This window comes from Vipera berus (genome assembly GCF_964194415.1).
Source record: "Vipera berus genome assembly, chromosome: Z".
Lineage (NCBI taxonomy): Eukaryota > Metazoa > Chordata > Lepidosauria > Squamata > Viperidae > Vipera > Vipera berus.
The window spans coordinates 15151773-15175942 of NC_138205.1; the positions used below are offsets into that span (position 1 = coordinate 15151773).

The 24170-nt window shown below is 43.7% G+C and overlaps 2 protein-coding genes across 2 annotated transcripts; both read right to left on the bottom strand.

Moving 5' to 3' along the window:
* Positions 1 to 384: 384 nt before the first annotated feature.
* LOC308678663 (zymogen granule membrane protein 16-like) lies at positions 385 to 6144 on the bottom strand (the record flags this gene model as incomplete). Its single annotated transcript, XM_081345893.1, has 4 exons — positions 385 to 769; positions 3049 to 3181; positions 3284 to 3339; positions 6131 to 6144. 4 exons carry the CDS (start codon positions 6142 to 6144, stop codon positions 385 to 387), a joined length of 588 nt encoding a protein of 195 aa, XP_081202019.1.
* Positions 6145 to 6267: 123 nt separating this feature from the next.
* Positions 6268 to 23157, bottom strand: LOC308678664 (zymogen granule membrane protein 16-like; the record flags this gene model as incomplete). Its single annotated transcript, XM_081345894.1, has 5 exons — positions 6268 to 6282; positions 12789 to 13113; positions 20063 to 20195; positions 20298 to 20353; positions 23144 to 23157. The coding sequence occupies 5 exons, from the start codon at positions 23155 to 23157 to the stop codon at positions 6268 to 6270; spliced, it is 543 nt and encodes a 180-aa protein (XP_081202020.1).
* Positions 23158 to 24170: the final 1013 nt, after the last annotated feature.

Genomic DNA, 24170 nt, shown 5'->3' on the forward strand with positions numbered 1-24170 from the left:
GAATTCAGTATGCTACGCACACCTAAATGTTGAAAAAATAGGTTGTAAGAAATTCCTACATTATTTCAGCAGAGTGATGGTGCCAACGTCAAGGGTGGACAATGAGTAAATAAAAACAACGCTGCTTTGTTTCCAGTTTGCCTTTTATTAGCCCCAGTGTTCAAGGCTGGATCCTCTGTAGGAAGGACGGCTCCAAAGCAAAGTTGAGGCAGATCAACTTTTCTTTCCTTTCCTTTTCAGGATAAAGGAGGGGTGGGAAATATTTTGGAAGAAAACGTTGTTTTGGTTTAGTATAGTTTATTGGTTTAGTAGGCACCTGTAGAGCGACAGATAATTGGCAACAGGGCAGGGGAGGGTAGTATCCTTGGATGTTGAAGGAACTTATTACACTAATCTCTCTGGTAGCAGAGAAGGCTGTCCGCTACTCTGCTCTCTCTCTCCAACCTCTTGTTGCTGCGTCTGATTTCTACTGGAAAGATACTTATCCCAGTGGAAACCAATGGCATCAATGACGGAACCGGAACGACCGCTGAAGTAACGCAGGACGGTGTTTGGGAAGAGCGGTGCCCCACTGAAACTGGTGCCGTCATCCCGACCGAAAGGAAAGTAGCGGCCCCAGTTAGTGACAAAGACCAATTTCTGGACATAACTTCTGTATTTTCCAGATACTTGAACGATGGACTCCTCTGGGTACAGGAAGATTTCCTCCAAATCTCCCGAATTGCCACCAACGTAGTTACTCCAATCTTTTCCATAACGGACCTGCAAGCTAGAATATATAAACAGGGTCTTGGTTCTCTCGGACCAGTTTCAATCTGTGAAGTATGAGTTTCCAGATTAAAATCGTATTATTACCGATAAAAAGGCATCTTAGTTTCCTTAATAGATTTCTTCTGAGAAGAACAATGAAGAAATGAGCAATTGGGGGGGGGAGAAAGGGAGGTTAGAAGCTGAGGCTACCTTTGCAATAACTCTTCTTAAAATTCTGCGAAAAATGTCGAGACACCTGCTCAATGAAGCTTTTGTTTGGTCTTAGTTACACCTACACTGATCAAAGGGAGAACTGGCTTAATGATGACTAAACCAACATCGGGAACAGCCTTTATTTCCAACAAGTGTAGAAATTATCCCTGGGCTGTTAGAAACCTTTCTCTGAGAGTCCGATTGCTCGCATACTAAACCACACAGGTTATTCATTTCATCAACGTTCGGCTGAGTAATCCTATAGTTACTCTGCCATGTGAAAAAACATGGGTTGGAAGAAGAGCCACTGGGCAATTCAAAATGAAACAATGGAAGAATCTAGATGAAGATTTCTCAAGCTTGGCAACTTGAAGTTGCAGCCTAATGGCACATAATCATAATTAAGCCATTGACAAGCAATATTTTCGTAAGCAAGGTTTAATCACTACTCTGCTGTGTACAACAGGGGTTCCCAACTCCTGGTCTGCAGACCACTACCAGTCCATGGCCCATTGGAAATTGGGCTGTGTAAGTGATGGGCAAATGCACAAAGCTCCATATGCACATTCATGGGATTAGGTTGCATGTACAAAACCATCCCCCCCCCACTGTTACTATCCGCCACTGCCCCTGCTGATCCCCACAGCCAGAAAAGTTAGGGACAGCTGGTGTACAAGTCTGATTCCAGGAATATCCACAAATTGGAATTCTGGCAAACGTAAGTTTTCACAATTGTCCGTGAAACTGATTCAGGCAATTTCTAAAACCTGAAACGGAGCCAAAATCAAACGGAAGGAAAACAAAAGTTATCCCCAAGCCCTTCCCTCTTCCACGTGAACAGAAAAGATCTCTAGAGCAGGGGTCCTCAACCGTGGCCACATGAAGACTTGTGGACTTCAACTCCCAGAATTCTCCAACCAGTCATGACCCAGATTAACCTTCCCCAGCCAACCTGGCTTCAGATGAACTGACTAAAAATCCCATCAGGCTTGGCAAGCATAGCCATCTCTGAATTGGTTGAATTCTGGGAGTTGAAATCCACAAGTCTTAAAATGACCAAGGCTGGAGACCCCTGCTCTAGAGAACAAAGATCCTTATGATGAGTGCTTTTTTTGCTTTTTTTAAAAAAAGGTGCCGGAACTCACACACGTCATTCAACCCGCCTTGCCTACCCTACAAGGTTCCATCCAAAAAAGGTGCCGGAACTCCGTTCTGAGCGTTCTATGAGGGAAAAAAGCCCTGCTTATGATGAAAGTTGTTTGTGTACGCATCCTACATGCAATAGTGTAGCTGAAATACTTCCTCTTTTTATATGTCCTGCGTACGTGGTCATTACTGCCATCTTAAGCTCTTTCAAGTCCTTCCTTGAGATATCCCTACATATACAAGTACATTTTAGATTTTACGGACTGATTGCTTTAATTAATTTAATTTCTTTTATAGTTTTGGAAGTGTAAGCTGCCCAGAGTCATTGATTGGGATGGGTGCTGTGGAAATGGAATAAGTAAATAAATAGGCTTCTATTTATATTTATGTTGGATGTTTTGATTGCAAAATGCCTTTTATTGTTTTATTAATATTGGAAATGTAAGTCACCCAGAGTCACTGAGATGGGCAGCTATAGAAATTAAATAAACAAATCTGATCTGCTTCCCCACAAAATTGTGTTGACACAGGAACTACAGTATATAGGGAAGGCCCTTCTTTGTGGTCTTACTAGAGGGACTGCCTGAGGAGAGGGGACCCATAGCATTCCCTATTTCCGTGCTTTGGTGAGTTGGGTAGATGTGACCGGGAAAAGACAGCCCGTCAAATAACGTGGTCCCAAGCCATTATTATTACTATTCCCTAGGTTAGAATTCATCCAGTGTCTTATCCCAAAGATACTCTAGTAAAGATGAGAGTTTCTCAAGCTTGGCAACTTGACGATGCACGGGCTTAGACTCCCAGAATTCCCCAGCCACCCATACCCCACAAAGTTGTGTTGACGCAGGATCTTTCCATTTCCACCAACCCAAGCAGTATTTTCCTTCCTCATCATACATAATCTTGAGCCACAGCCCTCTTGCCCATTCACGTACTTACCCCGTAATGTACCAAGAGTTAACCCGGATCCTTATGGCCGTTATGGGCCCCTCAAGTTGGTTCCCAGAATGAGAAAAGCGCTTTCCACCTTGCCCCCCATACTCCCCAGAAAAAGAGGAACTCCGAGGAGACTCTGAAATAAGATTGGGGGGGGAGAGAGAAAGGGTTGAGCTGTGGTAGGGGGCCTGTGGGTAATAGCCCCACTCCATGTGGAACAGCCTTTCCTTGAATTTACCTGCATCGAGGGTGAGGCCACACGAGAGGACGAAGATGATGATGAAACAACCCTTCCTGGAAAGACAATTGCATATAAAGTCAATAAGCTACATTATCTTTACTATTACAGGTAGTCCTCGACTTACGATCATTTGTTTAGTGACCATTCAGTTACTGAAGTGACTTTCAGCCCTTCCTCACAATTACAACCATTACTGCATTCCCCATGGTCATGTGATCAAAATTTGGGCACTTGGCAACGGGCATATATTTATGACCGTCGCAGCAATCTGAGGGCCACGTGACGGCCATTTGCAACCTTCCCAGCTGGCTTCTGACAAGGCAAAGTCAGTGGGGGGAAGTTGGATTTGCTTAACGACCATGTGATTCCCTTAGCAACTTCAATGAGTCACTTGACCATGTGGGGGGAAAAACCCCAAACCCATAATATTAAATAATAATAATAATAATAATAATAATAATAATAATAATAATAATAATAATAATAAGAAGAAGAAGAAGAAGAAGAAGAAGAAGAAGAAGAAGAAGAAGAAGAAGAAGAAGAAGAAGAAGAAGAAGAAGAAGAAGAAGAAGAAGAAGAAGGAGGAGAGAGTGAAGATCTTGTGAGACTTCCGAATACAGACACATCGCCATTTGGAACACAATACGCCAGATATCGCAGTCGTAGATAACCGAAGCATACAGTTGATTGATATCGCTGTACCAGGAGATGCCAGAGTTGAAGAAAAAGAACTGGAAAAAAATATGAAATACCGCGACCTGGTCATCAAAACTATAATGTAGTGTGATTATGGATGAAACATGTAACAGTGATACCCATTGTCATCAGGGCACTGGGAAGTATGTCCAAACATTTTGCAGAATACATCAAGAAATTGCAGCTTCCTGTAATAACTCCAGCAAAGCTACGAAAAACTGCGCTACTTGGAACATCTTACATTTTAAGGAGATACCTGGTTGATACCTAGGATGCTGGCAGCAACCCGTGCCAGTCAATTTGAGTGTTCAGTTGACTGAGTTTCATGTTTAATGAATAAAAGTTAGATGATGATGATGATGATGATGATGATGATGATGATGATGATGATGATGATGGAAGGGACCTTGGAGGTCATCTAGTCCAACCCCCTGCTCAGGCAGGAAACATTATACCATTTCAGACAAATGGCTGTCTAGTCTCTTCTTAAAAACTTCCAGTGTTGGAGCATTCACAGCTTCTGGAGGCAGGTTGTTCCACTGATAAATGGTTCTAATTGTCAGGAAGTTTCTCCTTAGTTCTAGGTTGTTCTCTCCTTGATTAGTTTCCATCCTTTGCTTCTTGTCCTGGCTTCAGGTGCTTTGGAGAATAGCTTGACTCCCTCTTGTTTGTGGCAGCCCCTGAGTTATTGGAACACTGCTATCATGTCACCCCTCATCCTTCTCTTCATTAGATTAACATACTCAATTCCAGCAACCGTTCCTTATATGATTTATCCTCCAGTCCCCTGATCATTTTTGTTGCTCTTCTCTCAACATCTTTTTTACATCGTGGTGACCGAAACTAGATGCAGTATTCCAAGTGTGGCCTTTTACTTGTGCCCACAGTAAAAAATGACAATAAAGATTATCTAAATCTAAATGTAGAACCTTACTTTTTTCACCATTGAATTTCATTTTGTTAGATAGCGCCCAGTGTTCAAGTCTGTCCAGATCCTCCTGTATCTTAAGCCTATCTTCTGGAGTGTTGGCTATTCCTGCCAGCTTGGTGTCGTCTGCAAATTTGATGAGTTCCCCATCTATCCCCTCATCCAAGTCATTGATGAAGATGTTGAAAAGCACTGGGCCCAGAACAGAGCCCTGGGGCACCCCACTGCACATGACTCACTTACAGTAACTGCCTTGCTTAGCAATGGAAATTCTGGTCCCAATTGTGGTCGTTAAGTCGAGGACTGGCTGTATATTGCGACACTGCCCTTTTCCGCATCGCAGCAGGCATACTTCCAATCTGCTCGCTGTATTTCTTGCAATATCTCCAAGGGTGACTCAAGGTTAAACATTAGTCACCGAAGCCTTAAGATTCCTCACGCCCCAATTTTTACAGAGGAACACAGGGCTTAATGGCGGAGCTTTAAAATCCAATTCTACCGTGCTCTCTACAAATCCCAGACTGACCTTCTCTTTCCAGAAGGCTGCTGCTGGAGAGAACTCCAGAGCCACCAGGATGTAAAAAAAGCATGACCATTTATGGGTCACCTCTATCAGCGCAAGTTTCGAGATTTAGGAAGCTTCTCCCCTATTAATTATTTTTTATTAAATTTAGAAACCATCCGGGCTCCCTCTCGACCACTGAAGCAATTCTTAAGAACTTAGATTAAGGACAGTATACAATTTTTTCACCTAGATTGGTAAGAATGGATGGTTGGTTTCCTTTGATTGTGTTAAATAGAAAAAAAAACTTGTCCCATTTCTTACTTACATCGTGACCAACGCAGTCCCAGGTTTGGAGATCTGGGGCTATCTCCTGAAAAGTCCCCCACGGGATCCTTCAACCTGTTTTATACTGGTTTCAAGGCCCCGTATGAACCACCGTATCTTGGGAACAGGCCTGCTGGATCAACATCATCATTTCTTATAGATTTCTTGGGCTGGCACTTTCCTGGAAGTCACCCAAGGAACCTCCCCCCCCCTTTCCTGGCTGCCTGGTGGCCCCAGCTTGCCTTCAAATGAATTCTAGGATAGGCCTGTCCTTCTGACCAACTTTGCTAAGGAATGGCCCTTGTCTGAAGGTGTTTTACAAACTGGTTTGAAGGAAGCAAAGCTTTTCAAGCTGCTCATCGTTAGTAAACTGAGAAGACCCAAAGGTTACCTGTGGAGATCCATAGTTCACCTGAACAGCTGACATAGCTGGTCCTCTTTGATCTAATGTTTCGTGTAGGTATGTATCGAAAACTCTCATGTATTTTTAAAAATGAGGAAGAGCAAGAAAAACAAGTAATTCAGGATTCATACAGGGACCACCTGGAAGAAAGATGAAATGACAGATATCTTAAAAATTAGAGGCAAGAGAATACTCTAGGGCAGGGGTGTCCTACTGGCGCCCCGCAGGCCGGATGCATCATGGTGAAACCGTGTCCACCCCATTGCTGGCCATGGGGAAAAAGTCACCATACGTTGTGATACGTGTTTCTCAACCTTAGCAACTTTAAGATAGGTGGGCTTGTTGGCTGGGGAATTCTGCAACTTGAAGTCCACCCACCTTGGTTGCCAAGGTTAAGAAACACTGAGGACAAGCACCACTCCACAGAGAGTCTCCATTCAAAGATTGCACTCTACCAATCTACACACATGAAGCCAGATTCCCCCTAATGTTGCAATTCTCCACTGGCTCTTGATCCTTTTGTATGTCAGATGCTGTCAAGGGAAAGAGCAACACAGGGACTGGCCATTTTGTAGGAAATCTGTCCTGTTGTATCTTTTTTGGATATCCTACTAATACCACTACTTTGTCACAGGTTCTGTTAAGAATTCCCAAGTCAGCAGACTCCAGAAGATCAGGTCAATACATACACAAAGACTCAAAGGCTAGTAATCCCTGGTCTCTCTTCTACTCTTTCCTACTATACCTTTATTCCTCCCACCCACCCCCACCCCCTTTCTCTCTCTCTCTCTCTCTCTCACACACACACACACAGAGACTGTGTGCGAAAGAACAGGTGTTGGCCATTTTATAGGCAAACTGTCCTCTCAAATATGCAAACTTTTTTTATTTAAAAAGATTTACAATACATTTTATTTTTAACAAACAAAACACAACCCCACCCCACCCCCTTCCCACTCCCCAACCCTCCCCAGCCCCTCAAATATGCAAACTTTTGAATCAGATTTGGAAGTTAAGTGGCAGTCCGTGCATATACATATTCCAAATGACCTGGGCACAGCATTCTGCACCTGTCAAATAAATACATCAAAGTACTCTGAATATGAGGTCACCAAGGCCTGAGCAGATTATGTCCAGGAAAAGTCACAGCTGACATACCAGCTGAAGCTGATAACAGGTACTCCTGCCCTCCAACAGCAGTTCAAGAGTTTGTGGTTCCTGAAAAGAGGACACCCCCCATTTGAACAGTTAGAATTCCTGCTCCCAGTTTTTGTACCTGGGGAACTATCCATCTGAATGGCCTTTGTTTTACCAGGATGGAATTTGTTTATCTCCCCTCAACAATATGGCTTCCCCTTTCCTTCGCTTGTCAAAAGCCTTCAGGGAAGGTTGCAAATGGCAATCACACAATCTGGGGATGCTAAAACCGTTGTAAATACACGCTAGTTGCTAAGCACCCCGGTTTTGATCACCTGACTGTGATTGTTTTTCCAGCACTGTTGCAACTTAGGTCACTAAACAAATAAAACTAGTTGTAGAACTTTTCCTAATTTAGGTGTTGCTGGGAAGTAAAACCGAGTGTCATCAGTGCATTGATACCAAATAGATGCAAAACATCTGACGACTGCCCCAGCAGCCTCATAAAGGTGCTAAATAGCTTTTGGATCAAAACTAATAACTGGTGGCTCCAGGCAGCATGGCTGTCAGTCACAGTGAAGAGGAATGATTACTCAGTGCTACTCCTTGAACATAACCTTAAGTGCTCAGCCTCTAAATCATGGAGTTAATTCAGGAGAATAGGGTTACTGATCTCATCAAAGGCTGCTGAGGGATCCAATAGGATCAGTGGAGTCGTGCTCTCTTTTAGTCCTGCAGGAGATTACCAAGCAGGGCCACCCAGATTAATTCTGTTCCAAAGCCAGTTCTAGCTGGCTTTTAAATGTCCTCAAGGAACATCTGTACAAAAAAACATCAGCTCAAGCACTTTGCTCAAATGATGGGGGATGGACACTGAGCAGTAGTCAACCTCTGAGCCAGGAAAGGCTCTTTAGAAATGGGTGGTCTACAGGGAGTCCGTGACTTATGGCAATTGGGATAATAATAATAATAATAACAATAACATATTGGACATATTATGCAAAGAACGTTCTCTCAGGAGAAGTCCATCGTGCTGGGAACGTTGAACGGAAAGAGAAAGTTTCAGTGGCCAGCCGTAAATCGTATGGGCTCTGTTTATAGCGGTGATTGAAGATCTACATCCTGGAGAAAATCTATGTGGATACTAACAGTCAACACTGAATTGATGGTTTATAATAAAATCAAAGCTTTCGGTGTCTCTTCTTGCTGAGCTGAGATGTACATAAGGGAAGAAGAATTTTCTGCTTCTCCTGCTGTTTTAAAATGTCTCATGCAGGGCTGTCGTTTCAAGCAGAGAACTTGGATCAAGTCCTCCTGGATCGTGGAAGTCAGCTGATGAGCGTCGGGCTAGCTAATGTCATTTCACACAGCTTAGCTCACGGGATTGCTCTGAGAATAAAAGAGCTAAGAGTGATATGGAGTACTCTCTGGAGATAAGGTGGCATAGAAATAAATGCTTAGCTGCTCAGATACAGGGGGAAAAAATCAGGGCTGGTAACAGAAAAAGAAGTGATGGTCCAGGCCAGAGGTGTCTAACCTGGACAATATTAAGACTTGTGAACTTCAACTCCCAGAATTCCCTAGCCCGCCATGCGGGTTGAAGTCTGGAAGTCCACCAGTCTTAAGGTTGCCTATGTTGGACACCCTGATCTAGACACAAACTAGCTTAAATGAAGGTACAACAACCACAAGGGGAAGAAGGGAAGAACATTCTGCTTTGGTTTTGTGAAACCAAACATCCCTATCTAAGAGATATAGATCTGCATTGTACTCTAGCATTCATCGTAGTTAGGGGTCCACAACAAGGCCCGATGCAGGTGCCACAACACCACAAAACTATCACCAAGTGTTCCTACTGGCCCTGCCCTTTAGGGATAACTAGTAAAAACTGAAAATATTTACTTTGAAAATGGCCAGCATCTCATGAGATGGCCCTAACTGTGTGACATTTCAACATTCTCACGTGGGGTTTCAGACAAGAACACCAAAATATTGGGAGGCCTACAGGATTGCAGAAAACGACACAAGGGTGCCTAGCAACTGATGTTACTGATTCTAAATAGCTCACTTGGTCTTCCTTTGTACAGAGACAACGCTTGGAATTGATAATGTCTCCAAGCAAGAGATTCTTAGCAGCCCTACAGGAGCTTCTGTATGGATCTTCAGCTTCCTTCTTCCTTCTGGTCGTGACACAAAAATGCTTCCCTAACCCATTTTTAAAGGCCATATTTTCACACAACTGCCTTTATCTCATCCTTGGCTAACTACCGAGTGGACCTGGATTTATCTTTTATCATTCCTGTGTTACAGGAAGAGTTTTCCACTGTCTTGCTGACCATGCGCAACTCTTCATTGATGATATTAGTGAGGACAAGTTCAGGGCAGTAGATTTGCCAATTTTTTATTTATTTAAATACTGCCTTTATTATTGTTATAAATAACTCAAGGCAGTGAATGTATCCAATGCAGCAGCAATCCCCAAGCTTTCTAATTCGGTGGATCGGTGGAGGCAGTGGCAGCAATAGCAGTGGCGAGGGAGAGAGATGGTTTGTTGCCCGTGTCTATGCCACTTTTACAAGTGCAGCTTCATGCACACGTGCTGGAACACACACGCTTGCCCATCACTTCCGCAGCCCGGTTCTGAACAGGCTGCAACCTAGTACCAGACTGCGGACCTGGGGTTGGGGACCCCTGCAATACGGAGTCCAATCTGGATATTGCATATCCTGATATGAATGAACCTTTATTATCAAAGTACAACCATGTATACATTGAGACTGGCTGAGCCTCCCTTCATGCCCCCCAACCCATAGTGACAACAAACCCACCATCTTGTTACACCATGTGAGCTTATTGCACAACACACCGGCCTTGTAAGTCAATCATACATAAAATTATAAAATTATTTCCCGTTCAAGAGCCTGACAGCCCATGGATAGAAGCTGTTCTTCAGCCTGTTGGTACAGCTGGCTATACTCCTGTATCTGCTACCCGATGGTAGGAGAGTAAAGAAGTACCGACCAGGGTGTGAGTCATCCCTGAGAATTTATCTCACTCTTCCAAGGCAGCGAGCCCTGGCAATGTCATCCAGTGGTGTCAGGGGACAGCCCACAATGTTTTGTGCTGTCCTCACCACCCTCTGTAATACTTTCCTATATGCGGCTGTCAGGCCAGCATACCAAACCACAATACAGTGCGAGAGGATGCTCTCTATAGTAGACTGGTAAAAGAAGGTCATTAGCCGTTATTCTACCCTGTTCTTCCGCAAGACCCTGAGGAAGTGGAGTCTCTGTTGGGCCTTTCTGGCCACCTGGGTTGTATTAACTTTCCAGGTAAGATCTTCACAGAGGTAGATATCCAGTATATCCAGTGTCTACCTCCTATTTTCCCCACAACAACCACCCTGTGGGTTGTTGAGCTCAGAAAGAGTGACTGGCCCCAAGTCATCCACCACATTTCTCATGCCCAAAGTTGGACTAGAACTCGCGGTCTCCTCGTGAATGTCTAATGGAAAGCAAACCCGGGCAGCACTGTTCAGAATCTCTTCCATTTTGGCTGTTCAGCCCATCCTAAAAACCAAACCCAAGAAAAAGCCAACAATTTTGGCTCCTCCCAAAGTTACTCTGAGGGCCATAAAACTTACACTTCCAAGCCCTGAAAAATGGAAATATCTGACTACTTTCCAATGGGACTAGAACTCACAGTCTCCTGGTGATTGGACCAGAGTCATCCAGCCGACTTTTATGCTTGAGGTGGGTCTAGAATTTACTGTCTCCTGGCTTCTAGGCTAACCTGACGCCCTAGGCTTGGTTTACACTCTTGCATTACTGCACATCAGGGGAAATGTGTGTCTTTTGTTTGGGGACAGTTGCATAGCTGTTGCATTTATACTCCTGCAAATGTTAATGTGCTCAAACAACAAAGCACACAAAACACAGAAGACATCAACCAATCAGCTTCTTTTTTTAACCTCCCTCTCCACAAAACAACCCTCCATCCATTCCAGCATCATTTATCTTTTTTTTTAAGTGTATGGCTGGGTTTGTACATCACACCTATGCATAACATGATTTCTTGGTTTTGGCTCATGTACTGGTAGTCCTCAACTTACAGCCATTCATTTTGCAACTAGTTGAAGTTGCATCAACAATGAAAAGGTGACTTATAATTGGTCCTTGCACTTTCAATTGTAAGAGCATCCCCAAGGCCACGTGATCAAAATTTGGACAATTGGCAACTGGCACGTAGTTGCGATGGTTGCAGCATCCCAGGGCCATGTGGAAGCTACCTGTGACCTTCCTACCTGGTTACAGACAGGCAAAGTCAACAGGGGAAGCTGAATTTGCTTAACAACCATGTGATTCACTTAACAACCATGGCAAAAAAGGCTGTAAGGAGTGTGACCTAACAAACGCCCTGCTTAGAAATGAAAATTCTGGTGTGGTCCTAAGTTAAGCACTACTCATATGTCAGCACAGCTGTTATTACCTCCTCAAAAACTATAGTTAAAGTAAGCTATGGCTTGGCTGAAGTGCATAAGTTCATTCATCTTCACAATAGCTTTAGAAAAACAGCATTATTGTGTCCTTTCATTTATATCAGGAAAGCTAAGGAAGCCAGGTAGCAGTTTACTTAGGATCAAACAGGAAGGCCGTGACTGAGAGAAGAGTAGGAGCTCATGGCTGATGCATTTAAGCATTGCTCCATTTCTCCCATTATGTGAATTCAGTATGCTAAAAAGGTAATGGTAAAGTTTCCCCCGCACATGCGTGCTAGTCGTTTCTGACTCTAGGGGCCGGTGCTCATCTCCGTTTCAAAGCCGAAGAGCCAGCGCTTGTCCGAGGACATCTCCGTGGTCACGTGGCCGGCATGACTAGACGCCAAAGGCGCACGGAACGCTGTTAGCTTCCCACCGTAGTGGTCCCTATTTTTCTACTTGCATTTTTACGTGCTTTCGAACTGCTAGGTTGGCAGAAGCTGGGACGAGTAACAGGCGCTCACTCTGTTACGCGGCACTTGGGATTCGACCCGCCAAACTGCCGACCTTCCAATCGACAAGCTCAGCGTCCTAACCCACTGAGCCACACCTAAATGTTGAAAAATTAGGTTGTAAGAAATTTCTACATTATTTCAGCAGAGTCATGGTGCCAACGTCAAGGGTGGACAATGAGTAAATAAAAACAACGCTGCTTTGTTTCCAGTTTGCCTTTTATTAGCCCCAGTGTTCAAGGCTGGATCCTCTGTAGGAAGGACTGCTCCAAAGCAAAGTTGAGGCAGATCAACTTTTCTTTCCTTTCCTTTTCAGGATAAAGGAGGGGTGGGAAATATTTTGGAAGAAAACGTTGTTTTGGTTTAGTATGGTTTATTGGTTTAGTAGGCACCTGTAGAGCGACAGATAATTGGCAACAGGGCAGGGGAGGGTAGTATCCTTGGATGTTGAAGGAACTTATTACACTAATCTCTCTGGTAGCAGAGAAGGCTGTCTGCTACTCTGCTCTCTCTCTCCAACCTCTTGTTGCTGCGTCTGATTTCTACCGCAAGGATACTTATCCCAGTGGAAACCAATGGCATCAATGACAGAACCGGAACGACCGCTGAAGTAACGCAGGACGGTGTTTGGGAAGAGCGGTGCCCCACTGAAACTGGTGCCGTCATCCCGACCGAAAGGAAAGTAGCGGCCCCGGTTAGTGACAAAGACCAATTTCTGGACATAACTTCTGTATTTTCCAGATACTTGAATGACGGACTCCCCTGGGTGCAGGAAGATTTCCTCCAAATCTCCCGACTTGCCACCAACGTAGTTACTCCAATCTTTTCCGTAACGGACCTGCAAGCTAGAATATATAAACAGGGTCTTGGTTCTCTCGGATCAGTTTCAATCTGTGAAGTATGAGTTTCCAGATTAAAATCATATTATTACCGATAAAAAGGCATCTTAGTTTCCTTAATAGATTTCCTCTGAGAAGAACAACATACGACATACGATCGACAATCTTTGCTGGCCTGGCGAGTTTCTAGTTGTTTTGGAACTGTTGGAGAGACCGTTAAAAGTCGTTGACGCTGTTTGAATTTGTTCTACCAGCAGCAAGATCTGACTGCTGGCCTAGTGATGGATTGTATTGCAAATCAGGGCTGTTTCCAGAGGAGGAGAGGACCTGGAGCTTATGGAGCGAAGGAACTGGATGAGGCTGTTGGCAGGCCCAGAGGAAGAGAGAGAGGCTTTTGGAGGAGTTGGTGGCGGCAGCAGCAGCATGCTCCAGGGGCGAAAAGGAGCAAGGCCTCTTTAAAGAAAAGGTGGAAGAGTCAGGATCAGAAAAAGGAAAGAAGGCGAGGTTGTCAGAATACAAGCGAATTTGAGGGCTAGTCCACATGGAGCCCCATTTCCATCTGTCCTGTTTGCCATCGTTCACTCCCTAGAGACTAAAATGGACAATGTGAAATTTGAGCGGGCCACGAACAAGTAGTATATATTGGAGGTGGTGACCCTTTGAGAGCTGTATGCAACGAAATTTCATTTTGATGTATGCCGATTGGTGTACATTCAAAGTGACAATAAAGTTATCATTATCACAATGAAGAAATGAGCAATTGGGGGGGAAGAAAGAGAAGTTAGAAGCTGAGGCTACCTTTGCAATAACTCTTCTTAAAATTCTGCAAAAAATGTCGAGACACCTGCTCAATGAAGCTTTTGTTTGGTCTTAATTACACCTACACTGATCAACCCCTTCATGGATTACTGCCTTGTCGTGGCGAAGGGGCTTGCGTAATTCAATGAAGCTATGAGCTATGCCGTGCAGGGCCACCCAAGACGGACAGGTCATAGCAGAGAGTTCTGACAAAACGTGATCCACTGGAGAAGGAAATGGCAAACCACTCCAGTATCTTTGCCATGAAAACCCTATGGACAGTACCAAAAGGCAAAACGATATGACGCTGGAAGATGAGCCCCTCAGGTCGGAAGGCGTCCAATATGCTACTGGGGAAGAGCAGAGGGCTAGTACTAGTAGCGCCAGAAAGAATGAAGCGACTGGGCCAAAGCCGAAAGGACGCTCAGCTGTGGATATGTCTGGTGGTGAAAGGAAAGTCCGATGCTGTAAAGATTTTTTCTCCATAGGAACCTGGAATGTAAGATCCATGAATCAAGGAAAACTGGACGTGGTCAAACAAGAGATGACAAGACTGAACATTGACATCTTAGGTATCAGCGAACTAAAATGGACAGGAATGGGTGAATTTAATTCAGATGACCATCAGGTATACTACTGTGGGCAAGAATCCTTCAGAAGAAATGGAGTAGCCTTCATAGTCAATAAAAGAGTAGGAAAAGCAATACTGGGATACAATCCTCAAAATGACAGAATGATCTCAGTTCGAATCCAAGGCAAACCATTCAATATCACAGTAGTCCAGGTCTATGCCCCAACCACCAGTGCTGAAGAGGATGAAATTGACCAGTTCTATGAAGCACTACAGCACCTTATAGAACTAACACCAAAAAATGATGTTCTTATCATCATGGGGGATTGGAATGCTAAAGTAGGAAGCCAAAAGATAACTGGAATAACAGGCAAGTTTGGCCTTGGAGTGCAAAATGAAGCAGGGCACAGGCTGATAGAATTCTGTCAAGAGAATACGATGGTCATAGCAAACACTCTTTTCCAACAACCCAAGAGACGGCTTTACACATGGACATCACCAGACGGTCAACACAGAAATCAGATTGACTATATGCTCTGCAGCCAAAGATGGAGAAGCTCTATACAGTCAGTAAAAACAAGACCAGGAGCTGACTGTGGCTCAGACCATGAGCTTCTCCTTGCAAAGTTTAGGCTTAAACTGAAGAAAGTAGGGAAAAGCACTAGGCCACTCAGGTATGAATTAAATCATATCCCTGTTGAATATACAGTAGAGGTGACAAATAGATTTAAGGAATTAGATCTGATAGACAGAGTGCCTGAAGAACTATGGACAGAGGTTCGCGACATTGTACAACAGGTAGCAACCAAAACCATCCCAAAGAAAAAGAAATGCAAGAAAGCAAAATGGCTGTCTGAGGAAGCTTTGCAAATAGCTGAGGAAAGGAGGGAAGCGAAAGGCAAGGGAGAAAAAGAAAGATACACCCAATTGAATGCAGAATTCCAGAGAATAGCTAGAAGAGATAAGAATGCCTTCTTAAATGAACAGTGCAAAGAAATAGAAGAAAATAATAGAATAGGGAGGACCAGAGATCTTTTCAAGAAAATTGGAGAAATGAAGGGAACGTTTAATGCAAAAATGGGCATGATAAAGGACCAAAATGGCAGGGACCTAACAGAGGCAGAAGAGATTAAGAAGAGGTGGCAAAATTACACAGAAGAACTATACAAGAATGAGCTTAACGTCCCTGATAATCACAATGAGGTGGTCACTGACCTCGAGCCAGACATCCTAGAATGTGAAGTGAAGTGGGCCTTAGAAAAGCTGAGCAACAACAAAGCTAGTGGAAGTGACAGTATTCCAGCTGAGCTATTCAAAATCTTAAAAGACAATGCAGTAAAAGTGCTACACTCAATTTGCCAGCAAATTTGGAAAACTCAACAATGGCCACAGGATTGGAAAAGATCAGTTTACATTCCAATTCCAAAGAAAGGCAGTGCCAAAGAATGTTCAAACTATCGCACCATTGCACTCATTTCTCATGCTAGTAAAGTCATGCTTAAAATCCTACAAGCTAGACTTCAGCAGTATGTGGATCGAGAACTACCAGAAGTGCAGGCAGGATTTCGAAGAGGCAGAGGAACTAGAGATCAAATTGCAAACATACGCTGGATCATGGAGAAAGCTAGGGAGTTCCAGAAAAACATCTACTTCTGCTTCATTGACTATGCTAAAGCCTTTGATTGTGTGGATCATAACAAACTGTGGCAAGTTCTTAAAGAGATGGGAGTACCAGACCATCTTATTTGTCTCTTGAGAAACCTATATGCGGATCAAGAAGCAACAGTGAGAACTGGACACGGAACCACTGATTGGTTCAAAATTGGGAAAGGAGTCCGGCAAGGCTGTATACTGTCGCCCTGCCTATTTAACTTATATGCAGAGCACATCATGAGAAAGGCAGGGCTAGATGAATCAAAAGTTGGAATTAAGATTGCCGGAAGAAATATCAACAACCTAAGATACGCAGATGATACCACTCTAATGGCAGAAAGTGAAGAAGAACTAAAGAGCCTCTTGTTGCGGGTGAAGAAGGAGAGTGCAAAACTTGGGTTGAAACTTAACATTAAGAAAACCAAGATCATGGCATCTGGCCCTCTCAATTCCTGGCAAATAGATGGGGAAGAAATGGAGGTAGTGACAGATTTTATTTTCCTGGGCTCCAAGATCACTGCAGATGGGGACTGTAGCCAAGAAATTAAAAGACGCTTGCTCCTGGGGAGGAAAGCCATGGCAAATCTAGACAGCACACTAAAAAGCAGAGACATCACCCTGTCAACAAAAGTGCGTATAGTCAAGGCTATGGTCTTCCCAGTTGCAATGTATGGCAGTGAAAGTTGGATCATAAGAAAGGCTGAGCGCCAAAGAATTGAGGCCTTTGAACTGTGGTGCTGGAGAAGACTCCTGCGAGTCCCTTGGACTGCAAGGCGATCAAACCGGTCAGTCCTAGAGGAGATCAACCCTGACTGCTCTTTAGAAGGCCAGATCCTGAAGCTAAAACTCAAGTACTTTGGCCACCTAATGAGAAGGAAGGACTCACTGGAGAAGAGCCTAATGCTGGGAAAGATCGAGGGCAATAGAAGAAGGGGACGACAGAGAATGAGGTGGCTGGATGGAGTCACTGAAGCAGTAGGCGTGAGCTTAAATGGACTCCAGAAGATGGTAGAGGACAGGAAGGCCTGGAGGAATGTTGTCCATAGGGTCGCGATGGGTCGGACACGACTTCGCAGCTAACAACAACAACACTGATCAAAGGGAGAACCGGCTTAATGATGACTAAACCAACATCAGGAACAGTCTTTATTTCCAACAAGTGTAGAAATTATCCCTGGGCTGTTAGAAACCTTTCTCTGAGAGTCCAATTGCTCGCATACTAAACCGCACAGGTTATTCATTTCATCAACGTTCGGCTGAGTAATCCTATAGTTACTCTTCCATGTGAAAAAACATGGGTTGGAAGAAGAGCCACTGGGCAATTCAAAATGAAACAATGGAAGAATCTAGATGAAGATTTCTCAAGCTTGGCAACTTGAAGTTGCATGGACCTCAACTCCCAGAATTCCCCAACCAGCGTTCCGTACTTCCCTGATATTCTAGGTTGGGTAGATGTGATTGGGAAAACGCAGTCATTCAAATGATGTGGTCCCTATGTTAGATTTGATCCAGTGTCTTATCCCAAAGATACTATAGTGTAGATGAGTGTTTCTCAAGCTTGGCAACTTGAAGATGTGTGGATCTCCAGTCCCAGAATTCCCCAGCCAGCATAGGAATGCTATGGATCCCTTCTCCTAAAGAAATCCCTCCAGCAAGACAAAAAAGGGCCTTCTCCATGGTGGCTGCCTCCATGTGGAACATCATCCACGTGGGGATAATATTGACTTCCAAGTTCTTTCACAAGGCCCCTAAGTTAAGGATTTGACAAGAGGCTGGAGACCCCAAAATGGGATGGAGTCCGTCAAGTGACTTATTTGTTTATGGTCAACTGGGAGGGTAGGAGGTTATTGCTTTTTATTGTTTTACATTGGCCTTTTATCTTTGCAAGCTCCTTGGAATCACTGAGATTGAGATGGGCGGCCATATCAATTTTCTTAAATAACTAAGATTGAGTATCCCATTTCCAAGCTGAATCTGATAACAAGCAGAGTAATTCAGTTTCAGATCCAGCACCTAGTTCTCAGAACCATGGCTTTAATATGATATTGCCTATTATCTCTCTGGACTCAGCAATGATTAACAAGCAAAAAACATTGGATTTAAGTATAGTAACTGGGGAAGGAAAGAGAAGAAAAGGATGACCACCAGTCGAGACAGGGACGGATCAGGGACAGGTCATCACGAAGAAAACCTACTTATGGAGTCACAAGGAATTCACACCAGCCTAATGGCACATAATCATAATTAAGCCATTGACAAGCAATATTTTCGTAAGCAAGGTTTAATCACTACTCTGCTGTGTACAACAGGGGTTCCCAACTCCTGGTCTGCAGACCACTACCAGTCCATGGCCAGTTGGAAATTGGGCTGTGTAAGTGATGGGCAAATGCACAAAGCTCCATATGCACATTCATGGGTTTAGGTTGCATGTACAAAACCATCCCCCACCCCCACCCCTGCTACCATCCGCCACTGCCCCTGCTGATCCCCACAGCCAGAAAAGTTAGGGACAGCTGGTGTACAAGTCTGATTCCAGGAATATCCACAAATTGGAATTCTGGCAAACGTAAGTTTTCACAATTGTCCGTGAAACTGATTCAGGCAATTTCTAAAACCTGAAACGGAGCCAAAATCAAACGGAAGGAAAACAAAAGTTATCCCCAAGCCCTTCCCTCTTCCACGTGAACAGAAAAGATCTCTAGAGCAGGGGTCCTTAACCGTGGCCACATGAAGACTTGTGGACTTCAACTCCCAGAATTCTCCAACCAGTCATGACCCAGATTAACCTTCCCCAGCCAACCTGGCTTCAGATGAACTGACTAAAAATCCCATCAGGCTTGGCCAGCATAGCCATCTCTGAATTGGTTGAATTCTGGGAGTTGAAATCCACAAGTCTTAAAATGACCAAGGCTGGAGACTTCTGCTCTAGAGAACAAAGATCCTTATGATCAGTGCTTTTTTTTTTTTTGTTAAAAAAAGGTGCTGGAACTTACACACGTCATACAACCCGCCTTGCCTGCCCTACAAGGTTCCATCCAAAAAAGGTGCCGGAACTCCGTTCTGAGCGTTCTATGAGGGAAAAAAGCCCTCCTTATGATGAAAGTTGTTTGTGTACGCATCCTACATGCAATAGTGTAGCTGAAATCCTTCCTCTTTTTATATGTCCTGCGTACGTGGTCATTACTGCCATCTTAACCTCTTTCAAGTCCTTCCTTGAGATATCCCTACATATACAAGTACATTTTAGATTTTACGGACTGATTGCTTTAATTAATTTAATTTCTTTTATAGTTTTCTAAGTGTAAGCTGCCCAGAGTCATTGATTGGGATGGGTGCTGTGGAAATGGAATAAGTAAATAAATAGGCTTCTGTTTATATTTATGTTGGATGTTTTGATTGCAAAATGCCTTTTATTGTTTTATTAATATTGGAAATGTAAGTCACCCAGAGTCACTGAGATGGGCAGCTATAGAAATTAAATAAACAAATCTGATCTGCTTCCCCACAAAATTGTGTTGACACAGGAACTACAGTATATAGGGAAGGCCCTTCTTTGCGATCTTGCTAGAGGGACCGCCTGAGGAGAGGGGACCCATAGCATTCCCTACTTCCGTGCTTTGGTGAGTTGGGTAGATGTGACCGGGAAAAGACAGCCCGTCAAATAATGTGGACCCAAGACATTATTATTACTATTCCCTAGGTTAGAATTGGTCCAGTGTCTTATCCCAAAGATACTCTAGTGAAGATGAGAGTTTCTCAAGCTTAGCAACTTGACGATGCACGGGCTTAGACTCCCAGAATTCCCCAGCCACCCATACCCCACAAAGTTGTGTTGACGCAGCATCTTTCCATTTCCACCAACCCAAGCAGTATTTTACTTCCTCATCATACATAATCTTGAACCACAGCCCTCTTGCCCGTTCACGTACTTACCCCGTAATGTACCAAGAGTTAACCCGGATCCTTATGGCCGTTATGGGCCCCTCAAGTTGGTTCCCAGAATGAGAAAAGCGCTTTCCACCTTGCCCCCCATACTCCCCAGAAAAAGAGGAACTCCGAGGAGACTCTGAAATAAGATTGAGGGGGGAGAGAGAAAGGGTTGAGCTGTGGTAGGGGGCCTGTGGGTAATAGCCCCACTCCATGTGGAACAGCCTTTCCTTGAATTTACCTGCATCGAGGGTGAGGCCACATGAGAGGACGAAGATGATGATGAAACAACCCTTCCTGGAAAGACAATTGCATATAAAGTCAATAAGCTACATTATCTTTACTATTACAGGTAGTCCTCGACTTACGATCATTTGTTTAGTGACCATTCAGTTACTGAAGTGACTTTCAGCCATTCCTCACAATTACAACCATTACTGCATTCCCCATGGTCATGTGATCAAAATTTGGGCACTTGGCAACGGGCATATATTTATGACCGTCGCAGCAATCTGAGGGCCACGTGACGGCCATTTGCAACCTTCCCAACTGGCTTCTGACAAGTCAAAGTCAGTGGGGGGAAGTTGGATTTGCTTAACGACCATGTGATTCCCTTAGCAACTTCAATGAGTCACTTGACCATGTGGGGGGAAAAACCCCAAACCCATAATATTAAATAATAATAATAATAATAATAATAATAATAATAATAATAATAATAATAATAATAATAATAATAATAATAATAATAAGAAGAAGAAGAAGAAGAAGAAGAAGAAGAAGAAGAAGAAGAAGAAGAAGAAGGAGAGAGTGAAGATCTTGTGAGACTTCCGAATACAGACAGATCGCCATTTGGAACACAACACGCCAGATATCGCAGTCGTAGAGAACCGAAGCATACAGTTGATTGATATCGCTGTACCAGGAGATGCCAGAGTCGAAGAAAAAGAACTGGAAAAAATTACGAAATACCGCGACCTGGTCATCAAAACTGTAATGTAGTGTGATTATGGATGAAACATGTAACAGTGATACCCATTGTCATCGGGGCACTGGGAAGTATGTCCAAACATTTTGCAGAATACATCAGGAAATTGCAGCTTCCTGTAATAAACTCCAGCAAAGCTACGAAAAACTGCGCTACTTGGAACATCTTACCGGTACATTTTAAGGAGATACCTGGTTGATACCTAGGATGCTGGCAGCAACCCGTGCCAGTCAATTTGAGTGTTCAGTTGACTGAGTTTCATGTTTAATGAATAAAAGTTAGATGATGATGATGATGATGATGATGATGATGATGATGGAAGGGACCTTGGAGGTCATCTAGTCCAACCCCCTGCTCAGGCAGGAAACATTATACCATTTCAGACAAATGGCTGTCTAGTCTCTTCTTAAAAACTTCCAGTGTTGGAGCATTCACAGCTTCTGGAGGCAGGTTGTTCCACTGATAAATGGTTCTAATTGTCAGGAAGTTTCTCCTTAGTTCTAGGTTGCTTCTCTCCTTGGTTAGCTTCCATCCGTTGCTTCTTGTCCTGCTTTCAGGTGCTTTGGAGAATAGCTTGACTCCCTCTTGTTTGTGGTAGCCCCTGAGTTATTGGAACACTGCTATCATGTCACCCCTCATCCTTCTCTTCATTAGATTAACATACTCAATTCCAGCAACCGTTCCTTATATGATTTATCCTCCAGTCCCCTGATCATTTTTGTTGCTCTTCTCTCAACATCTTTTTTACATCGTGGTGACCGAAACTAGATGCAGTATTCCAAGTGTGGCCTTTTACTTGTTCCCACAGTAAAAAATGACAATAAAGATTATCTAAATCTAAATGTAGAACCTTACTTTTTCACCATTGAATTTTTTTTCCATTTTATTTATATAAAATTTATTTCATTTTGTTAGATAGCGCCCATGTCCAGATCCTCCTGTAACTAAAGCCTATCTTCTGGAGTGTTGGCTATTCCTGCCAGCTTGGTGTCGTCTGCAAATTTGATGAGTTCCCCATCTATCCCCTCATCCAAGTCATTGATGAAGATGTTGAAAAGCACTGGGCCCAGAACAGAGCCCTGGGGCACCCCACTATACACTACACACATGACTCACTTACAGTAACTGCCTTGCTTAGCAATGGAAATTCTGGTCCCAATTGTGGTCGTTAAGTCGAGGACTGGCTGTATATTGAGACACTGCCCTTTTCCCCCATCGTAGCAGGCATACTTCCAATCTGCTCGCTGTATTTCTTGCAATATCTCCAAGGGTGACTCAAGGTTAAACATTAGTCACCGAAGCCTTAAGATTCCTCACGCCCCAATTTTTACAGAGGAACACAGGGCTTAATGGCGGAGCTTTAAAATCCAATTCTACCGTGCTCTCTACAAATCCCAGACTGACCTTCTCTTTCCAGAAGGCTGCTGCTGGAGAGAACTCCAGAGCCACCAGGATGTAAAAAAAGCATGACCATTTATGGGTCACCTCTATCAGCGCAAGTTTCGAGATTTAGGAAGCTTCTCCCCTATTAATTATTTTTTATTAAATTTAGAAACCATCCGGGCTCCCTCTCGACCACTGAAGCAATTCTTAAGAACTTAGATTAAGGACAGTATACAATTTTTTCACCTAGATTGGTAAGAATGGATGGTTGGTTTCCTTTGATTGTGTTAAATAGAAAAAAAAAACCTTGTCCCATTTCTTACTTACATTGTGACCAACGCAGTCCCAGGTTTGGAGATCTGGGGCTATCTCCTGAAAAGTCCCCCACGGGATCCTTCAACCTGTTTTATACTGGTTTCAAGGCCCCGTATGAACCACCCTATCTTGGGAACAGGCCTGCTGGATCAACATCATCATTTCTTATAGATTTCTTGGGCTGGCACTTTCCTGGAAGTCACCCAAGGAACTTCCCCCGCCTTTCCTGGCTGCCTGGTGGCCCCAGCTGGCCTTCAAATGAATTCTAGGATAGGCCTGTCCTTCTGACCAACTTTGCTAAGGAATGGCCCTTGTCTGAAGGTGTTTTACAAACTGGTTTGAAGGAAGCAAAGCTTTTCAAGCTGCTCATCGTTAGTAAACTGAGAAGACCCAAAGGTTACCTGTGGAGATCCATAGTTCACCTGAACAGCTGACATAGCTGGTCCTCTTTGATCTAATGTTTCGTGTAGGTATGTATCGAAAACTCTCATGTATTTTTAAAAATGAGGAAGAGCAAGAAAAACAAGTAATTCAGGATTCATACAGGGACCACCTGGAAGAAAGATGAAATGACAGATATCTTAAAAATTAGAGGCAAGAGAATACTCTAGGGCAGGGGTGTCCTACTGGCACCCCGCAGGCCGGATGCATCATGGTGAAACCGTGTCCACCCCATTGCTGGCCATGGGAAAAAAGTCACCATACGTTGTGATACGTGTTTCTCAACCTTAGCAACTTTAAGATAGGTGGGCTTGTTGGCTGGGGAATTCTGCAACTTGAAGTCCACCCACCTTGGTTGCCAAGGTTAACAAACACTGAGGACAAGCACCACTCCACAGAGAGTCTCCATTCAAAGATTGCACTCTACCAATCTACACACATGAAGCCAGATTCCCCCTAATGTTGCAATTCTCCACTGGCTCTTGATCCTTTTGTATGTCAGATGCTGTCAAGGGAAAGAGCAACACAGGGACTGGCCATTTTGTAGGCAATCTGTCCTGTCGTATCTTTTTTGGATATCCTACTAATACCACTACTTTGTCACAGGTTCTGTTAAGAATTCCCAAGTCAGCAGACTCCAGAAGATCAGGTCAATACATACACAAAGACTCAAAGGCTAGTAATCCCTGGTCTCTCTTCTACTCTTTCCTACTATACCTTTATTCCTCCCACCACCACCCACCCCCTTTCTCTCTCTCTCTCTCTCTCACACACACACAGAGACTGTGTGCGAAAGAACAGGTGTTGGCCATTTTATAGGCAAACTGTCCTCTCAAATATGCAAACTTTTTTTTATTTAAAAAGATTTACAATACATTTTATTTTTAACAAACAAAACACAACCCCACCCCACCCCCTTCCCACTCCCCAACCCTCCCCAGCCCCTCAAATATGCAAACTTTTGAATCAGATTTGGAAGTTAAGTGG